General features: G+C 42.1%; 1 protein-coding gene across 1 annotated transcript in view; it reads right to left on the minus strand.

The window, feature by feature from the left end:
• Positions 1-20,080, minus strand: part of PLXNA4 (plexin A4) — a 627,680-nt gene that overhangs the window by 507,166 nt on the left and 100,434 nt on the right. Inside the window, exon 3 of the mRNA XM_027842295.1 lies at positions 1,909-2,091. Within this exon, the coding sequence (XP_027698096.1) occupies positions 1,909-2,091 (183 nt within the window). The remainder of the gene's footprint in view (positions 1-1,908; positions 2,092-20,080) is intronic.

Raw genomic sequence — 20,080 nt, forward strand, 5'->3', positions numbered from 1 at the left:
GGGAGAGGCTCATCACCAGGTCACAGTTTCTTTTCGTTACTGCCACTCATGAAACACAGAGGCCATGCAATTTCTGCAGGAGGATGGGGGTACACATCAACGAAATGACAGGTTTTTCAAAGAATTACAATTGCAGCCTATGCAAAACAAGCATTTCTTGAGCTCCACGTGCAGTCAGAATTTTTGTTGGCAAAGACTGTGGTTCAATTTTAAGCCAACAAAAGGGGTACACATTACATACAGTCACAAAAAGCCTTGGAAGCCAGCTTAAGGGGTACATGTCATACAACATGTATAAAGTATGGCCCTGGCTCATTTAGCTCCAGTGCTGCTAACAACCCACAACAGAACTGTTCTGGTTGATTTGGAAGTGACAGTGTTCTGGCAAAGCTCAATGCTATTTCACCAGAGGTCTTCACTGCTATGGCATCACCCATACCCTGCAAGCCTCAACGGGATTACAATAAAAAATTGGGCATAGCCTTTCCCTGGGAGAATTTACAAATCCCTAACTTTGACAACACCAGCCCCATACCAAGTCTACATATACCTGCCCTCATTCAGCACCATAGCCCAGGGAGCAGCCTGACTGTCCCCATGAGCAGCTCCCATGTTTTCTGCTCTTTCCTCACCTTGCCTAATGGAAGTCTTGGCATTCCCAAATGCATCTGCCAGCTCAAGTCACCATAGTCAGAGTCACAGGAGCCCCACCAAACCATTGCACACACAGAGCTGCCCCCGTTCAATGAGTTTCTGATACCTCATCACTTGTAGCCAAATCTAGAGAGCGTGTTCTGGGCCCGAGGAAGGACAGGGTAAGACAGGTTGTGTGCCTGCTGGGTGATGCCTACTTCTAGCTCCAAGACCGATAAAGTTAGGATTACTTGCTCACATCAGTCCCCAAGTAGGAAAAGACAGAAGGTCTGTCTGGTTATTATGATATCATTAGCTCATTTCCTTAGCTCAGGCCAACCAGGCACAAGGTATAAAAAAGATTAGACCCTAGAGTGTATCTAGTCCTAGGTTCCTGAACCTGCCTCCTTACTGAGCTCATGTTTTATTGGGATTGCCCCAATTCCACTTTCTAGAGGTTTTCCCCAAACCAAAACTTACATCAGCTTTTCCTTGGGTAGAAGACAAGCACTTATTCTCTGCTTGTCCCAGCGAACTCCCATAAGATATGAAGGATCAATGGAACTTCTTACTACTCAAAAATTAGGCACACGTAAAATAATCCTGTACCCTTCCAGGATCTATAATTTCATCAGTGGGCTATCCCACCCACTAATGCAGATCAAAACAATCTGTTCCATTTTGTCACATTTTAGCAGATGTTCTTTCTGGAATTCTGGGGCCAAAAAAAAAAACCCAACACCTGGTGGCCAACCTTTTTTTATACATATAAAAGAGGAAAGGTATTCAGGGTTTAGCTATGTCAGCAATGATATCAGAGCCCTCTTCTATCTCTTCCATGTGTTTCCCAGTTATTTTCTTCATCTCTCTTTTTAACCACCTGGTTCCAAGCAACACTCTTTTCTCTCTGAGGTTGACAATACTCTCCTTTCAATCATTCTTTTTCCTTAGCAACAAAATAATTTACCAAGTTTTGCTTCCCTACATCTCCAAACCTATGGATGTGATCTCCTACCCATCCAGGGCAGGAAGACAAAGGAAAAAGATCATAACCATTCAGACACTTTGGAATCAATTTCTTGACTCAAAGTATCTATAAAGCTCCATAAGACACAAAGAAAAATAACTTTAGGACCATAGGTGTCTTTAGGAAATAGAAAATAGATACACAGACAAGGCCAAAGGGCTTTCCGAAGGTCTCCCTGCAGTTCAGTTGCAGAACTAGGAAAGATGTAGTTCAAAACCACAGAGATGCCCAATTGGCAAAGTTCCTACCTTTTTCAGCTTGCCACTCTTGGTGCCCACGAAAGCCAGTGAGTGCTCCTTGTAAACATAGGCAATGACTGAGGTCATTCGGTCCCTGTCCTCCGTGAAGATGGGCATGCCACGTACCATCTCTGAAACACCAAGGGGTGCATTCATATCCAGGCCACAGAAGTTATCATCAATGGTTAGGAGCTGAGGATGGTAAAAGAGAAAAATTAGGTGAAGTCAGGGCAATGGAAAGAGCACACACAGAATTCCTCACTTCATTTTCCCAGCTTCATTAAGCACATTTCATTGACCTAGAGTATCTGTCAATCATCGTCACCATCATCATCTTCCTCCTCCTCACCATCCAAAGCAACTCTGAGGCATAGAGAGATTTCCATCTTCACAGGCTGTGGAAATTCACACACATGTAAAATCATAGATCTTTCTCTAATAATAAAATAAGTACTTTAATGCAGTGCATATCCTACTCTTCTAAGGCAGGAGAGAAACATAAAAAGACTATCCCTCTATCATGCATAGGTAGCATACAGTTAAGTACACTTCAAAAGTGGGGAACAAGGATCAGAATCTAACCAAGACTGGGAGGCAGGAAGCAGGAAGAGTGGAAAGTTACATACGTTACATATCCAAATTGGATAGCATAGCAGGGAGGAGAGAGGACTTATTGCTCCAATCTTTTGTTTTCATTCACTCTTTGTTGTTATTGTTCAGTTGTTTCAGTCGTGTCCAATTCTTCGAGACCCTATTTAGGGTTTTCTTGGCACTGGTTTGCCATTTCCTTCTCTAGCTCATTTTGCAGATGAGGAAACTGAGGCAAACAGGGTGAAGTGAATTGCCAGGATGAAGTATTGAAACAATCCTCCAAGTTTTTCCAAGAGGCTCACTTTCCATTATATTGACAAAGGGGAGGTCACAGAGAGGGTTTGGGTAGGAAATACTTCCCCCACCCCCATGCTTGCTCAACATACAGAATCTGTCGGGTATCTGGTCACTCAGGTGTGTGTGTGTGTGTGTGTGTGTGTGTGTGTGTGTGTGTTTTAAGAAGGAACCTTGCTTGGGAATTTGGAAAGAGTAAAGTTGTCTAATGTCACATTGTGCTGTTGGCAGGATTCCTCCCGCTGTTCTCCAGATGCCTTTTCATTTGGCTCAACTGAAGTCTTTTGAAAAATGACAACTTGTATTTTATCTCACACCTCTCCCTGAGGAACTCAAAGACTTTTCACCCACACAATCTCAGTATTCTTTATGGGAGCCCCAATAGAAGGTTTAGATACTTCTCCTTGTTTTTAGAGAATAGAAATCAGATGCACAGAAAGGTTAACTAACTTTCCTGAGAATAAAAATTCTAGACTTCCAAGCATTGAGAGTGCTTTCTGCTAGATTAAAATGGAGGACTTTGAGTACCATAGCAGTTGGGTGCCTTCTCTTATCTATAAGCTAAGACCGAATGAAGGTGGCACAATCGATAGAGTACCAGGCCTCTAGTCAGGAAGGCATGAGTTCAAATGTGGCCTCTAATGTTCCTCCCAGCTCTAACAGTCTGTGATGCTCTGTTCTACCTCAGTTCAATCAGAACTTGCATTATAGTTTTATCTTTGTTCATGTCACTACTTACCCCCACCTGAACCCTCCCCCCAATAGAATTTAAGTTCCTTGAGCTCAGGAGTTATGCTCCTTTTATCTTTATATCTCTAGGTCCAAGTACATAGTAGGGTTTTATAAACATTGGTGGGATTTTTGAGAGTTGAGGGTTACTCGCCCATGGCTCCAATGTGAGGACAATCCACAGAACCAGGCCTCAGTGTCCCCAGGGCATTCTGCTTTCCATCCAGCATGCCCTTGGCCCTGCTCTTGCTTGGTCACTGCCAGCTTCACAGGATTTTCTTCTAACAGAGGCATACCATGCCATGCTTGACGCCTAATACATTTCCAGAACCGACATCAGATGCTCTCTGCCCTTGAGATCAATTTCCTCACTGTCTATCACTGTCTAATAGAACATCTAGAAGCGTGCATTGCACCATGGCGATGGAAAGAGAAAATTCCTTGCAGGATGCCACTATCTTCTATTTGCAAGGGGCAGACAAAGATGCCTTGCACACTTCTGGAACCAGTGCTCCCAAAGAAACGAATCATAATCAGAAAAAGGAAGGAAGGAAGAAAGGGAGAGAGGAAGAGAAGAGCAGAGGAAGAGAGAAAATGAGAGAGGGAAGGAGAAAGATAAAGAAAAAAGAAAAGGAGAAAAAGAAATATATTTTATCTAATATTTCATTTTACTAAGCCATATTCATGTAGGAGCCATGATTCAACCATGGGTTTCAACCCTCAAGTCTCAATATTTTCTATGGGGTCAAATTTGATTCCTACATTAGAACCTCTTGGTAGGCTCTGAATATAGACATTTTTTTTGGCAAGGCAATCAGGGTTAAGTGACTTGCCTAGGATCACACAGCTAGTAAGTGTCAAGTGACTGAAGTCAGATTTGAACTCAGGTTCCCCTGACTCCAAGGCCAGTGCTCTATCCGCTGTACCACCTAGCTGGTCCAGGATACAGACATTTGATTCCATATGTTTTTCATCTTACTCCTTTCTTGGAGGAAAGAAAAAGAAAGAAAGAAAGAAAGAAAGAAAGAAAGAAAGAAGAAGGAAAGAAGGAAAGAAGGAAAGAAAGAAGGAAGGAAGGAAGAAAGGAAAGAAAGAAAGAAAAAAAAAAAAAAAAAAAAAGAAAGAAAAAAAGAAAGAAAGAAAGAAAGAAAGAAAGAAAGAAAGAAAGAAAGAAGGAAGAGAGAGAGAGAGAGAGAGAGAGAGAGATAACTCCCTGCCCAGGAGAAGGACAAAGGCAACATTCATTGAATCTTCTCAATGTGACCTTTAAGTCCCATAGATCTTTCCCACCAAAGTGGGTGAGTAACTAAGTGTGGGTCAGCAGACATGGGAGAATTTAAAGAGTCAAGTTATAAACTGACCATCGAGTTATAGTTGATAGAACTGGGAGTTTAAACAGACTTTAGAGCATTCAGAGGGAGCTCAGGGATCATTTAGTCTGACCCCCTCAGTTTATGGGTAGGGAAATAAAGTGATTCACCCTTCAACACAGAGGTCATAAATAGGGTTTTAAGAAAACTCTAGTTTTCTAGTGCTCTAGACCACAGAGGACATCTAATCCAACTTCCTCATTTTACAGATATAGAAACTGAGGCCTGGGGAGGTAAAGTGATTTGCCCAAAGTCACACAGGAAGTAAGCATCCAAAATCGGGTTCAAACCCAGGTTCTCTGACTACAAAACTAGTATTCTTGCCACTGTACCATGGTAGAGCTGGGATTTAAATCCAAGTCTTTTAACTCAAAGTCCAGTGCTCTTAAGTATGAAAAAGGGTGAAAGGGACCAAGTTAGTAAAGCTCCCATAGACCAATTGTGAGAGGCACAGGCTTACAAATACCTGGGTCCTCTTTTTGCTAAGAAACGTAGGTTAACTACTCAAGTCATTTCACAAGTTGGAACTGCTAATAATTGCAGAGAGAGGAAGGGAGACAGCTGTCTGTGTGGTTACTAGCCCTGGTACAGCCCTACCTCAAGACCCCCGTTAGTAACAAGATGACAGCAGCAATGTGTTGAGCCAAGAACTCAGAAATTGTAACTGCAAACCCAGCGAGAGGTGCAGAAGGAGGGCAAAGAGCATTCACGTTCCCTCATGGTAGCTGCACTGGATTCCACATGGAGCAGCTCCAGTGAAGGCTCCCTGCTCTCCTCTATGTCCCTTAGCAAGAAAATGTCATTCCAGGATAACGTGGCCATGAAAGCCACGAGGCCATGTTCAATACTATAATGTTTAATTATCAAGGGAAACACCTATTACAAAAGAGATAACAAATGAGCATAGACTCCATGTGTTCGTTTTGACCCCATAATGGCACATTTGACACAGATGACCTTAACACAGTGTTGGGCAACACGCTAAAATGTAAACTGCCTAATGTTTTTGAGTTTTCACCGCAAGAACCATGTAAGGTAGGCACATTAGCTGGACTTAAGTAGTTAGCAGTCAGTGAGCTTTTATTAAGTGCCTACTATATAGCACTACACCGTGCTAAGCTTGGTGGGTACAAAGGCAAAAGATGGTTTCTGCTCTCAAGGACCTCAGAGTCTAATAGGGGAAACAACTGCAAACAACTACGTACAAACAAGATACATACAGGATAAATCGGAGATAATCCACAAAGGGGAAGATACTAGCACTAAGGGGGAGTCAGGATTTAAATTCCAACTCTGATACTTCAATTGATCAATAAACATGTATTAAGTTCCAGAAATGTGCTAAGTACTGGGGACACAAAAAGACGCAAAAGACAGATCCTGCCCTCAAGGAGCTTACGATCTAATGGGAGAGAAAACAAGCAAACAAATATGTACAAACAAGTTATAAAGAAGATAAATGGAAGTAACTACAGAGGGAAGGCATTAGGATTAAGAGGGGTTAGGAAAGGCTTCTCACAAAAGATGGGATCTTAGTTGGGGCTTAAAGAAAGTCCAGGAAGTCAACTGAGCATTCTGGGAATGGAGGACAACCTGAGAAAATGCCTGAAGCTTTACTGGCTATATGATTAAGACCATGTTATTAAGCTCTTCTGAGCCTCAGTTTCCTCATCTATAAACCACAAGATAATAATAATTCATGTTTCTTCTTGGAACTTAAGGTGTGGAGAGGAATCATTTGAGAATGGAATGAGCACTGGATCTGGAGTCAAGACTTCAGCTTGAATCTCACCTTTGATATTTATCAGCTGTGTGACCATGGACAAGACATACTTCAATTTCTTTGTGAGGGGGACTTCCTAAATGACCTCTGAAATACTTCCTACCTCTAAATCAAAGATCCTATGATCCCACCCAAGCCTCAGTTTCCCCATCTATAAAAGGGGAACAATAATACCTATCTCATAGAGTTGTAATGAGGTTTACATGAGACAATATAGCTAAAAGTGCTTGGAAAACCTTCAAATGCTAAGCCATCTTTTTTTGAGCTTTCACCACAAGAACCACATGAGGTAGGCAACACTGCATCATGATCTCACATGTTGCAGGCAAGGGAAATAAAGTCTGAGAAGTTAGGCTTGAGAAAATGCATAATGTTTTCAGTCATCCTAAATTCCTGGAGCAAAGACTCATTTAAACATGAATGTTCTCCCAGTCATGCTGCTGTATTACAAGTCTTGAAATATCACAATCTTTGAGGAACTGAAGAAACCCCCAAAGGACAATGGAGAGATTATGGCGGGCTTGACCAAACTATGACAGGTTTTCAGGGATGACCTCTATACAAAAAGTAGTTTAAGGATCATCCCTGAAGAAATGTGCCATCAGAAAAAAGTGAGGGACAACAGGCAGATGATCAGAGTGTTCCACTGGTACAAATGAACATCAATATTTAATAAATAATTGTTAATGGATTAAAAAAAAAAGACCTAGAACAGAAGTTCCTAACCTTTTCTGGTGTGTCACAGACCCCTTTGGTAGTCTGGTGAAGCCTGTGGACCCCTTCTCAGAGTCATGTTTTTAAATGCATAAAATAAAATCCATAGGATTACAAAAGAAGCCAATTATATTGAAATACTTTAATTGAAATTGTTATTGAATCTTTTTTTAAGTCCATAGATTCAAGGTTAAGAACCCCTGATCTAGATGAAAGGTTTCAGCAGGTTAGGTGGCTCCTGCATGGAGAACAAGGAATTTGTTGTTCAATCGTTTTAGTTATATCTGGCTCTTTTTTTAACCCATTTGGAGTATTCATGGCAAAAATACTGGAGGGGTTTGCCAGTTCCTTCTCTAACTCATTTTACAGATAAAGAAATCGAGGCAAACAAGGTTAAGTGACTTGCCCAAGATCACACAGCTAGCAAGTATTTGAGGCCAGGTTTGAACTCAGGTATTCCTGATGCCAGGTCTAGCACTCTATCCATTTCGCCACCTAGGTACCCTAGAACAAGGATGCCATGGAATGAGAGGCCCCTCATATCATGTGGGGAGGGCAAGATCTCAAACCAAGTACTGAACTATTACTTTAAGAATAATATACTTGATGAAAGATTGAGGATAGAAAAGTATTCACTAAGTTGTACTTCCTACATCATAGAGTTTTGAGGAAAGTGCTTTGTGAATTTAAATTCCTTTGAATTAGGAGTTGTTATGATAACTACTAAGATTTAGGAATCCCTTCTGTGATTCCCACTCACCTACATTAGGAGACACTGAATCTCTTTGACGAGAGCTCTTTAAATAAGCTTGAACGAGAGAGAGTATGGCACAGCAGAGAGAGAACCAGTCTAGGAGTCAGGAAGATTTGGGTCCTATCTTGTTTCATGCTGTATAACCATAGGCAAGTTACTTGTCCTTGGTGGGTCTACACGACCCCTGGGACTCCTTACAGCTCTAGATGGACCTATGACCCTATAAGGGAGGCTATGAGTTAGGAAGCAGGGGAATGGACCAGAGAACCTTTAAGATGCCGGGGATTCTGTAGTACAATATGGACAAGAGATCACACTGGTAGCTAGCAACCTGGCCATCATGCAGGTCCCACCCTGTTTTTGTCCCAGAGGGTCTCCCACTGGAGCATCTTTCCACGGGGAGCCCACCAAGCCAAAGCAGCTGCAGCTTAGAGAAGCCAGAGCTGACCCTCGGAATTAAAATCTAATAGCTTACCTCGCTTCATTCCTGCCTCAGCAGCAAAGGTTACCGTGCAATTACGTGTCGCTACATACAAATGACAGAGTTGTTACGGTTACTTTACCAATTACAGGGAAATTGCTCCCACTCTGCTGAGCGACTTACACTCCAAAAATCTCCACCATCACAGAAAGCCGGATTTAAAAGGCAGACAATGCTACTCCCCAGTGGTAGCCACGTAGGGTTCTAGGGTAGAGCTGAGAAATGGTTTGAAGATGGATGCCAAGATTTAAGGGGAGAGCAGCTGTGTCCCAGTGCAATGTGCCCTGGGCACTGTCCTCAGGAGAGTGAACAGAGAGAGCGTATTTGGAGCATTCACTTTGTGAGATAGAGGCTAGAGAGAAGCAGAGCCTTTCCTAGAGTACTGAAACCTCTAGTCTACAGATTTTTCCCCTGGGGTCCACAGTCTTTCAAGGGGTCTGTGGAGAGATTTCAGGAGTCTGTGACCTTGAATGGGAAAAAAAAATTTACATCCTTATTTTCACTGATCTTTAACTGAAATTTAGCATTTCCTTCCATTATTTAAAAACATTTTTTTCTGAGAAAGGTTTCATAGGTTTCACCAGACCACCCAAGGGATCTACGACACAAACAAGGCTAAGACCCCCTGCTCTGGCTGTAATCATAAAGGAGCTAATGAGCATCCCTCCACCCTCAGCTCATCCTGCATCTGAGAGGGTGAGGAGGGAGGGGAACACAGGACCCTCTCTTCTGTTCAATCCCTTCCCTCCCTCTCCCCCCGCTGGCCCATTTCCCAGATCCACCACTTGCTTCTAGTCTCACCTCCCTATCCTAAAACCGGGGAGTTTCTTCCTGGGCCCAGCACTTACAACACCTTTGCTCACTGGCCTCAGCAGCATAATTATAGCATTTCATATTTGGAAGGGACCTCAGAAGAACCCACACTTAAACAGGTCTTTGTAAGGCCAGTTATCCGAGCTGGTTAATGGCCAGAGTTAATAAGGCCGACGTCATGGGCTGTATTCATGGAGTCTAGTTACCTTTCCCCCTCCAGAGAAATACCCAGGTGTACTCATAGCCATAGGCAGTATTCCTAACCTCCAATCTGCCTTGTAATAATGTGTGCTGCTATGATGAGTCAGAAGGAGGACGGGATGTAAGAAACCATGGGTCATAGGGGATCACAGACACAGAGCTGGAAGGGACCTTAGATCCAAATTTTACAGATGAGGAAACTGAGACCCAGAGAGGTTAAGCAACTAGCCCAAGTCACAAGGGTAGTAAGTGATAGTGTCAGAGTAGATAAAATGCTGGGCCTAGAATCAGGAAGGTCCATGTTCAAATCCAGCCTCAGACAGTTACAGCTGTGTGATTGATCCTGGGCAAGTCACTTAACCTCTATCTGCCTCCATTTCTTCATCTGTAAAATGGGGACATTAATTGCATCTACCTCCCAGGGTTATTGGGAAGATCAAATGAGATAAGAATTGTAAAGCACTTAGCGCAGTGCCTGGCACATAGTAAGTGATTTATAAATATTAGCTATTACTATTAATATCATCATGACTGGTGCTGGGCGAATAACTTACCTTCTCACCCCAAGGGTAACATACACAAAGTTAAACCTGATCTTTGAGGGGATTTATTGCTGCCTGGGTTATTCCTGGCTGCCCAGTGTAATGAAGAGACACTCTTCTGAGTAAACTTCACTCATCTTGCTCTCTCCCATAATGGGATTAATAATGCTCAGCTTTGTCCTGAGGACTTGGAAGCTGAAAGTACTCCATCAACATAAAAACCAGAGCACCTTTCCTAAGCTCCGGGAGCCTGGGAGTAATTGTCTCCATCCCATTTTATAGGAGGAAAGGGAATTGGGACTTGTCCAAACTCTGCCAGTAAAGGAGTATGAGTTCCTGGCTCCCAGCCCCTGGCCAGGACAATAAAAGGCTGAGGTTGAGGACAACGGAAGATGAACAGCCCAATGGCTCTCCAGTGGGGAAGTTAACAGAAGCCTGGCCTCATTCTGTGCAGAGACTCATCTTGCTGGGTGTAGGTGGCCCTGGCTCATGGACAGAGATACTGCCTTCCCTGAGGCTATGGAGGGAAAACATGGGAGACAGTGGTTGATAAGACAAGGCACTTGTGCACCCTGAACAAGGGGTAGAAAGGAAGCCACAGTGGGCTAACAGGTAAGCCTTGGCAACAGAAAAGCTTGGGTTTCACTCCTGCCTCTTACACATGCTACTTATGTTAGCCAACAAGTAACTAAAGCTCTTGGTGTCGCAAGACCACTCTACAATGGGAGTTCTTCACCTGAGGTCCATGAACTCCCAAGGGATCTATAGATGGATTTTAGGGGATCTGTGAACTTGACTAGGGGAAAAAATACATTTTTTCCATAAGTTTAGTTTCTTTTGTAATCTTATTTTTTATTTTATTTTATGCATTTAAAAAGGTGATTCTGACAAAGGGTCTATAAGTTTAATCAGACTGCCAAAGGGTCCCATGACACAAAAAAAGCTGAAGAACTCCTCTAAGACGCCTGTGTGTTACAGAGGAGTTGCCCATCAGTACCCCTGAAGGGAGTTTTCCTACCTGGAGTTCCCTTATACTGGTAGATGATCACAGATCCTAGATGGAAAAAAGAAAAAAAAAAACCAAGGTAGAAAATAGTGCCTACTGTGTGGTATGGTCCATAGAGCTAGTTATCAGATTCTGGACTAGAATCCCATATTTACAGGATCATAGCTTTATAGCAGGAGGAAGGGACCCCAGAAATCATCTACTCCAATGCCCTCATTTTACAGAGGAGAAAACTGCATCAAGGGAGGTGGTGACTTGCATGAGGTCAAACACAAATTTCCTAACTCCCAGGCCAAGACTCTTTCTACCTTCACAATAAAAAAAAGGAAAAAACAAAAACTGTGGGATCTGAACTCAGGTGAGGGTTTGACCCTAGGGTAAGACTCTAAGATTTACTCTCTCAGGAGACTTAGAATACGAGGGAAAAAAAGAATCAAGAAAAGGAACACTCAGAGAAAACCCAGAGAAGTAAACACTCCTTCATGAACAATCCTGTCATTAATCATAGGCTTGATTATTTAATTAATTAATCATAGAATCATAGGTTTAGAGTTTGAAAGAATCTTAGAGGTCATAGGCTTTGATCCATTCATTTTACAGATGAGAAAATGAAGGTTCAGAGACCTTGACTTGCCCAGGGCCACATAGCTAAAAGTATGAGTAGACACTCTACACTCTTAGCCTTCTATGACTGCTGGTAGAAAGACAAAAGTTGAATGGGATGAGCCCCCAAAATGTTCTTTTTGGGCCTCAAGCTAGTGCTCAGTGCCCAAGTTCATACTACCCTGAGGCCATTTAATTAGGGAATATAGAGGCAAGAGAACATGGAGGAGAAATGGAAAGGAAGATGGGAGGAGGATAAGGTTCAGGCCCTTCCCAGATTGTTGCCTCAAATTCCCCATCATTATTTCACATGCACTCATATACCCACTCCCAGCTCACCACAGCAAACCTACCTAGTAAGTGGCTAATCATGGAAGTGCGCATGTGGGGATTTCTTTTTAAAAGGGAGGTATTGATCAGATAAGCTGTAACCTTTCTTGTCTAAGTGCAGATTCCAATTGTAAAGCTTTCTGTGGTGGGGAATGATAATGATCCCCCATTTATGGGAAATCATATCTCCCGTGCATCCACTGACCCCAGCGGATTCCATAAATATACCTGGCAGCAGAGGCAGCCGCCCAAAATGCAGCCCCCTCTTGGGAGGCTCCCACAGCACAGTTGCCAGGCACCAGTCCTCTTAGGGATAACAGAAGATGCTGGGCCCCTTGGAAAGAAAAAGGGTCTTCTAGAGAACAGATGTGTATTTATCAGAAGAGATCACACTCATAAAGTACTTTGCAAACCTGAAAGCATTATGGGTTCTATAATTCAGTTCAGTTCAAGAATAATTTATTAAGTTTCTACTCTGGACTAGATGCTGGGTGCCAGAAACACCAAGTAGAAAGTAAAACCTGCCTTTGAGAAGCTTGCATTCTACTTACATACAAAAGTAAGTAATTAAAAATAAATACAAAATCAGGTGGAGTAGCATTAACAATGAGGCTGGGGCTACTTAAGGGCCTCATGTGGGAAGTGGCCTTGAAAGTAGCTAGAGGGTCAGGGAGGTAAAAATGTAGAGGAAAAGCAGATAAAGCACGGGGGAATCATATATACTAAAGTCCGAAGGTAGGAAATAAACTGCTGCACTGTGGAATACAGGGCAGAGTGAGCTGAGTGGTTTGGCCGAAATGTATAAGAATATCACTTATATCGGCACGGTGCAGTAGAGACGCAGAGCCAGGATGATCTGTCTTCCAGTCCTCCCTCTGACAACTATTGGCTGTGTGATCTGGGGAGAGCCACTCAAGCTCTAAGGGCTCTAGTCTAAGACTTTCAGTTGTAGTGAAGGCTGTTTTTCAGTCATTTTTCAATCACGTCCAACTCTTTGTGATCCCATCTGGGGTCTTCTTGACAAAGATACTGGAGTAGTTTGCCATTTCCTTCTCCAGCTCATTTTATAGATTAGGAAATGGAAGCAAATGTGGTTAACGGACTTGGCCAGGGTCACATAGCTAGTAAATATCTGAGCTAGATTTGAACTCAGGATGATGAATCTTCCTGACTCTAAGCCAGGCACTCTATTTACTGTATCACCCTAGCTATCCTTTGCAATGGTAGAAGAAGTTTTCTTTTCTAGAAGTTTTGTTTTGTTTTGTTTTGTTTTTTAAGTGAGGCAATTGGGGTTAAGCGACTTGCCCAGGGTCACACAGCTAGTAGGTGTCCAGTGTCCAAGGTTGGATTTGAACTCAGGTCCTCCTGACTGCACTGCGCCACTTACCTGCCCCTAGAAATTTTTTAGATCAATGAAATCACCTGCTTAGTCCCTATACTGTCATTATCATTATCCATAATAATATTGATGCAACTATTATTGTTGTTATTTATTATTATTATTTATAAAACTCAAATGAGGTTAGATTTCTAGCTTATGAGAATGATCACTTCTCTCTGACAGAATAAGAGAAAATCCAAGTTCCTATGACAGGGAGACACAAAACTCTAAATATGGTGGGGGGGCAGGGGGGCGGGGACTCCCTTGGCCATATTATTCTGAATCTATCAGGTTTTCCTTATTTTGACCTCCTTCTTCCCTTGTTGAAGCGATAGAACTGGCTCCTCTCTGAGTCACAGGCCAGGTAAGGGATGACCCAAGCTGTTCTGGCTGTGTGTGTACCATCCAGAAGAGATGCAAGTTGTGAATAAAGAGCCCATCCACTTAGTTACTAATGCATTATCTCAGAATGATTCTTTATTGTGTCTTTCTCAATGAGATTGTGGAGGAAATGAATGTGTACGGAAGAGAGCCAGCCGGTCACAGCCACTGCCACGGTAACCTCCTTAGACGAATAGGTTACTGAAAAAGCTTAGCCTAAAGAATCCTGGGGATTGCACACACACACACACACACACGCACACACACGCACGCACACACGCGCACCACTATACTATGCCAAAATATATCCAACTCAAATTATTACATCCTAAGAGAGTATAAGTTGCCTAAGGGAAGAAATTAGCTTCTAAATTTGCATGCCCATTTCCTAGAACAGTGCCTGTCACTTAGAAATGTTTGATACATGCTTGTCAATTGATTAACTAATCTGAGCTATCCACAGGCCTCAATATTCTCTCCTCTTTTCTTTCCCAACCCTCCAATTGGGAAATGACATTTAAAAAGACAGCCATTGCTTTTTAAGAACATTTTGGACCTGACGCTTGCCATTTGCCAAAATAATGTTGTTGTTGTGGTGGTGGTGGTTGTGTTTGTTGTTGTTGTTGTTGTTGTTGAGACGTGTCTGGCTCTTTGTGATGCTATTTGGGGTTTTCTTGGAGGAGATACTAGAGTGTTTGCCATTTCCTTCTCTAGCTCATTTGAGAGATGAGGAAACTGAGGCAAACAGGGTTAAGTGGTTAAGCCCATGGTCACACAGCTAGTAAGAGTCTGAGGCCAGATATGAACTCAGGAAGAGGGATCTTCCTCACTCTAGAACCAGCACTCTGCCCACTGTGCCAACATGGACACATAAATATACACACTTAGCTACCTGGAACCCACCAAATGTTCTCCTCAAATAGTTTATACAGACACACACACACACACATGCATGCACATGCAGAGATGTATACAGACAGATATAGAGAGAGAGACATATACCTATATACATGTGTATAAATACATATATACATGCTTACGTGTGTACCTATACCCACATACACAATATTGCTTTTGACATGGGCTTCATGACTATCTGTGAGCCAATTGCACGCCTCCCAGAATGGTCTTTCAGTAATAATGATAACATCCTGTTCTTCACTCAAGAAATCAATGCTATTGACCCACCCTAAGTAGGACATGAGCTATGTCTGTCTCTCTCTTAGGGCACCTCTTGTTTTCGGTCTTACACAATGGTTATTTATGCAGTCATCATCTCTTCGACAAGACCGCAAACTTCTTGAAAGCAAGTACCATGTCTTTGTACCCCCAGGAAGTACCTTGCATGGTGCCTTGCCCAGAGTAGGGGTTCAATAAATGCAAGTTGAATGAAAAAGAATCAGATAGTGGGGATGGGTTGCATTGAGCCAGCCACACTCTTTCATCCAATCCCTGTTGTGATCAACAGCCTATATTTGTGAAATGACTTGCTGGAATAGGGGTACAATCTGTCCTTGGCTGAGAAAACAGGGCAAAACTAATTGGCTCCTGTGGTAGTTGAACCTATAACCTTGGCCTCATTAGCACCACACTCTAACCTGCTGAGCTAACTGGCCCAGACAAGCCAATGGCTGTGTTACAGTGTCCTGTGAAGGGTCTGATTTTCGGAACACTGTGCAGGACTAGGTCAGCAAGAGGAACAGAATTCAAACGATGCTGTTGTCCACACTGACCGAATGGGATTTTTAGTTTGTTTTTCCCTTCAATTAGTCAAACACAGACTTTTTTTTTTAATGGAGAAAGAAGAAAGGAAAATATTCTCAGTATCATGAAAGAAAGATGCTAACCAAAAAGTCCCCAACATCTGCCTCTCTTTACTGGTGCATCCATTAGTATCACTCCTCTGTCAAGGGAAGATAAATCCCACACAGCCCATTAATCCCACAGTTCCAACTCTCTCTCCCAGAGTTCATAGCACAAAACCTCAGCCACCACCAGGACTGTAATTGAAGCTGGGAAACGCCACAATGATTAAGTTTGTGTGTTCTAGCAGGAGCTTGGAGGCAGTGGCCCAGCTGCTCAGGTTGAGTTATGGCATAGGTCATTCCCTCGTTAGCGGGAATAAATTTTATTAGCCCCACTCTTGCCGCCATGTGTCTTCTTCTCTTGCTCCTTGGGTTTGTGTGTGGCGGGGTAATGTCTCTAGTTTGCTGGATAAATCAGCTGAACACATCCCATTATGTCTTGGAACGTTGACAGAGACATGATAATGACTCTGAAATCAGGGAAAGATGTGAACTTTTTTTCAATTCTATGTCATCTACATAGGTAGCACATTGGACCAAATTTGCTAGAGGGAAAATTATTTTTTAAACTAGAGAATAAATAGAGGGGGAATTTCTTGGTAGTTCCCTTTTATCCCCCCAATAATGACAGTAATGAGAAAAAAAACAAGCTTGTTATACTACTGTTCTGTCATTACATTCTACCTTATTTTAAATGCTAACCTAAGTTAAAAGCAAGTAGGTTCTGATTTGGATGGAGGAAATGGCGTCCCATTCAAAATACCATAATTTAACATCCATAACATGTGCGTTATGTAAAGGGAGAAAACAAAGGATCATAGACCCATAGATTTATAGGTGGAACGAACCTTAAAGGCTAACTCCCCTCATTTTATAGATCAAAAAATTGAGTCCCCAAAAGGGAAAAAATTATTTGCCTGAGGTCCCATAAGTAGTCATTTAAACTCACAGTCCCTGACTTCAAATTCAATAATTTTTCCAAAGTCTAGGACATTATATGTGGGTCTATGTTAAGCATGATAAAAATCTTTTAGAAGCAGATGTGCTTGGAGGGTGGGAGTTATAAATCAGGGTGTGTTATAAGTGTGAATTTATCATGAGTTTACTAATATTAATAATCCACTTATTTCACAGAGTTGAGAATTAATTGAGACAGTTTATGTGACAGTGCATTGAAAACTGTGAAGTACTAATATGAATGTAACAATACGGTAATAGTGATTTATAGATTTTCCTTCCTAAGAAATAATTCCACTTCCCTATCCAAACTTCTCTGTTTCCAAGGGTGCCAACATCCTTCCAGTCATCCAGGTTCAGGACTTTAGTGTTACCTCTGACCTTTCACTCTTCCTCACCAAACGGTTACCTATTATCACTGTTTCTGTCTCCACAATATCTTTTGGATCTGACCCCTTATCTGTACTCACCCAGTACCATGCTTAGTTCACTTCCTAATCAAGTCCCACCAATCAGCCATCCTCCTCAACTCTCAGCTGCACAATTACTTCTTAATTGGTCTCCCTGCCTCAAAGCTTTTCTCTCTCCAATTCATTCACCACATGACTTCCTAAAGTCCAGGTCCGACCATATCAATCCCCTACCCAATAAACACCAATGATTCCCTAGTTCCTCTAAGACCAAATTTAAGCTCTTTTCTTTAGCCTTTAAAACCCTTCACAATCTGCCCCTAACCTTCTGTTCCAACCCTATTATATATTATTCCCCTTTCCACATTCTATGGTCCGGCCAAACTAGTCTCTTTGGTGTTCACCGTTATTATTATATCATCATCATGGCATTTATATGTTTGAAAAGCACTTTACAAATATTATCTCATTTGATCCTCATAATAATCCTGGGAGGCAGGTAGTACCATTATCTCATTTTGCAGATGAAGAAACTGAAGCAATCAGAAGTTAAGTGATTTGCCCAGGATCTGAGGCTGGACTTGAACTCAGGTAGTCCTCACACATGACATTCCATTTTCTATCTCTATGCTTTTGCAATGGCTGTCCTCATGTCTACCTTACTTCTACCTCTTAGAATTCCTCATTACCTTCAAAACTCTGCTTATCAAACATTTCTTTCTGGTAGGTGCTATTATTATCCCAATTTTATGTATGAGGAAACTGAAGCAGAGAGAGGTTAAGTGACTTGCTCAGGGTCACACAGTATCTAAAGCCAAGTAGAAGCAACACTTTCTTCTACTTTATACATTTTCTGATCCTTTTACCAGCTCTTAGTGCCCTCTCTCTAAAAATTTACCTTTTATTTATTTCATACATGCTTCTTTATGTATACGCCATCTTCCCTGATAGAATGTAAGCTTATTGAGGGGCAGGGATTGCTTCATTTTTGTCTTTGTATCCCCATTGCATAGCATAATGCTTGGCATAAGGGCTTAATAAATACTGGTTCATTGATTGATTGATTTTTCAATCAAATCATTTTGCCAAATTGGTCTACTACTCTAAAAGACTTTATCACCCTCATTTTACAGAGAGAGAGCCTGAGGTTCATTTGTAAAATGAGTGGGCTGGACTAAGAAATCAGAGCTGTATAATTAGATAACAATCAGAACAGTCCAAAAGTGAAATGAGCTGCATCTGTCATTGGAGGTCTTTGTGCAAAGGCAAACTAACCTCTTCTTGTGTAGGCTGTAGAAGGGATTCTTTTTACAATCATCCTTTCCAAATCTTGGTGGAGGGGTATGGTGCTACCCTGTGATCTGCAAAATCCATGTAAAATCTTTTTGTCCCTCCCTTCATACCAGAGAAGAAGTCAGAATTTTGGCTTTTTCTTTTATGGGGTGTTTACAGCACCTTACTGTCAAATCTGGGCTAAGTATTTGGTCATAGGCTCTGTGTTGTCTGCCGGCCTTTATGTGTGGTCTGTAGCTTCTGAAAAACTCCCCCAAAATTTCCATTTAATTTCTTATGCTGACCTATGATATATCAGAACCGGGATGAGGAAAGTCACAATGAAGAAGCGATAACTGTGTTGTTGTTGTTATTGTATTATTATTATTATTAGTGGTAGTAATATTAGTAGTAGTAGTAGTAATTGTTGTTGTTGTTCTTCTGGTACCTTCTAACCTGGGATTGAGTGATTCTGTAACTGCAATTCTTCATTTCATCATTCCAACCCAAATTAGCCTGTGTTCGTGTCTGGGTTGAAGTAGATGGCCACAGAGGCCCCTTCCAAATTCTATGCCACTGTGAGCTCATCTCTAAGGCTCTTTTCCAGCTCTGACAGCCTATTATCCTAAAAACCCCCAGCTTACATTTACCAGGCAGTTGGTGATAAGAATGAGACCCAATAGCCCAGGTGGAAGGTGCTAGCTTGGGGACCCTACTAAAAGAATCTTTGGGGGCAGCTAGGTGGCACAGTGGATAGAGCACAGGCCCTGGAGTTAGGAGGACCTGAGTTCAAATTTGACTTCAGACCCATAACATTCACTAACTATGTGACTCTGGGCAAGTCACTTAACCACAATTGCCTCACCAAAAGAAAATCTCTGGTATTCAAAAAGAGATAGAAGTTAAGGATGCAAGAAGCCAGATTTGGCTTCCTACAGTTTGGCTTCCTACTTTTCTTGGGCTAGTATGTATATGGTACCTTACCTCATTGTCATAGCTTTTATATAACACTTCAAAGTTTGTACAGAGCTTTACAAATATTATCTTATTTAGTCCTCATAACATCTCTTTGTGGTAGGTGCTATTATTACCCCCATTTACATATGAGGAAACTGAGGCAGAGAGATGTGGAGTGACTTGCTCAAGGTCCCACAGTTAATCAGTATCTGAAGCCCAGTGCAAACTCAGGTCTTCCTGACTCCTGGTCTAGTGCTCCATCCATCATGCCACCATGAGTGTGTGTGTGTGTGTGTGTGTATGCATGTGCAAATATGTGTGTACGAGTACATGTGCATGTGTGTGTGTGCATGAGTGTATGGAGAAACAAGAGAAGGACGTAGACTGAGAGGCAGAGAGTAAGATACAGAGGGCAAGAGAGTGAGATGATGAAACAGAGAAAACTTCGGTAGTGATGAATGTGGAATGAGTATGCGTGTATACAGGAATATGTCTATGTACATGTCTCCATGAGTTGAGAATAATGAAGCCCTTGTACAGCTGTGCCACAGCCATGTGTGTGTATGTGTGTGTGTGTGTGTGTGCCCACCCTGCTATTAGTGTTCACTCCCTATTTAATTTATTGGTGTTCATATTATACGGGGAGCTCAGTGGTATAGTGAATAGAGCAAAGGCCCCAGAGTCAGGAGGACCTGAGTTCAAATCTGACCTCAGACACTTACTAGCTGTATGACCCTGGGCAAGTCACTTAACTCCGTTTGCTTCAGTTTCTTCATCTGTAAAATGAGCTGGAGAAGAAAACGGCAA

The sequence above is a fragment of the Vombatus ursinus genome, unplaced genomic scaffold (assembly GCF_900497805.2).
Source record: "Vombatus ursinus unplaced genomic scaffold, bare-nosed wombat genome assembly UNPS02014870.1, whole genome shotgun sequence".
NCBI classification, from domain to species: Eukaryota; Metazoa; Chordata; class Mammalia; order Diprotodontia; family Vombatidae; genus Vombatus; species Vombatus ursinus.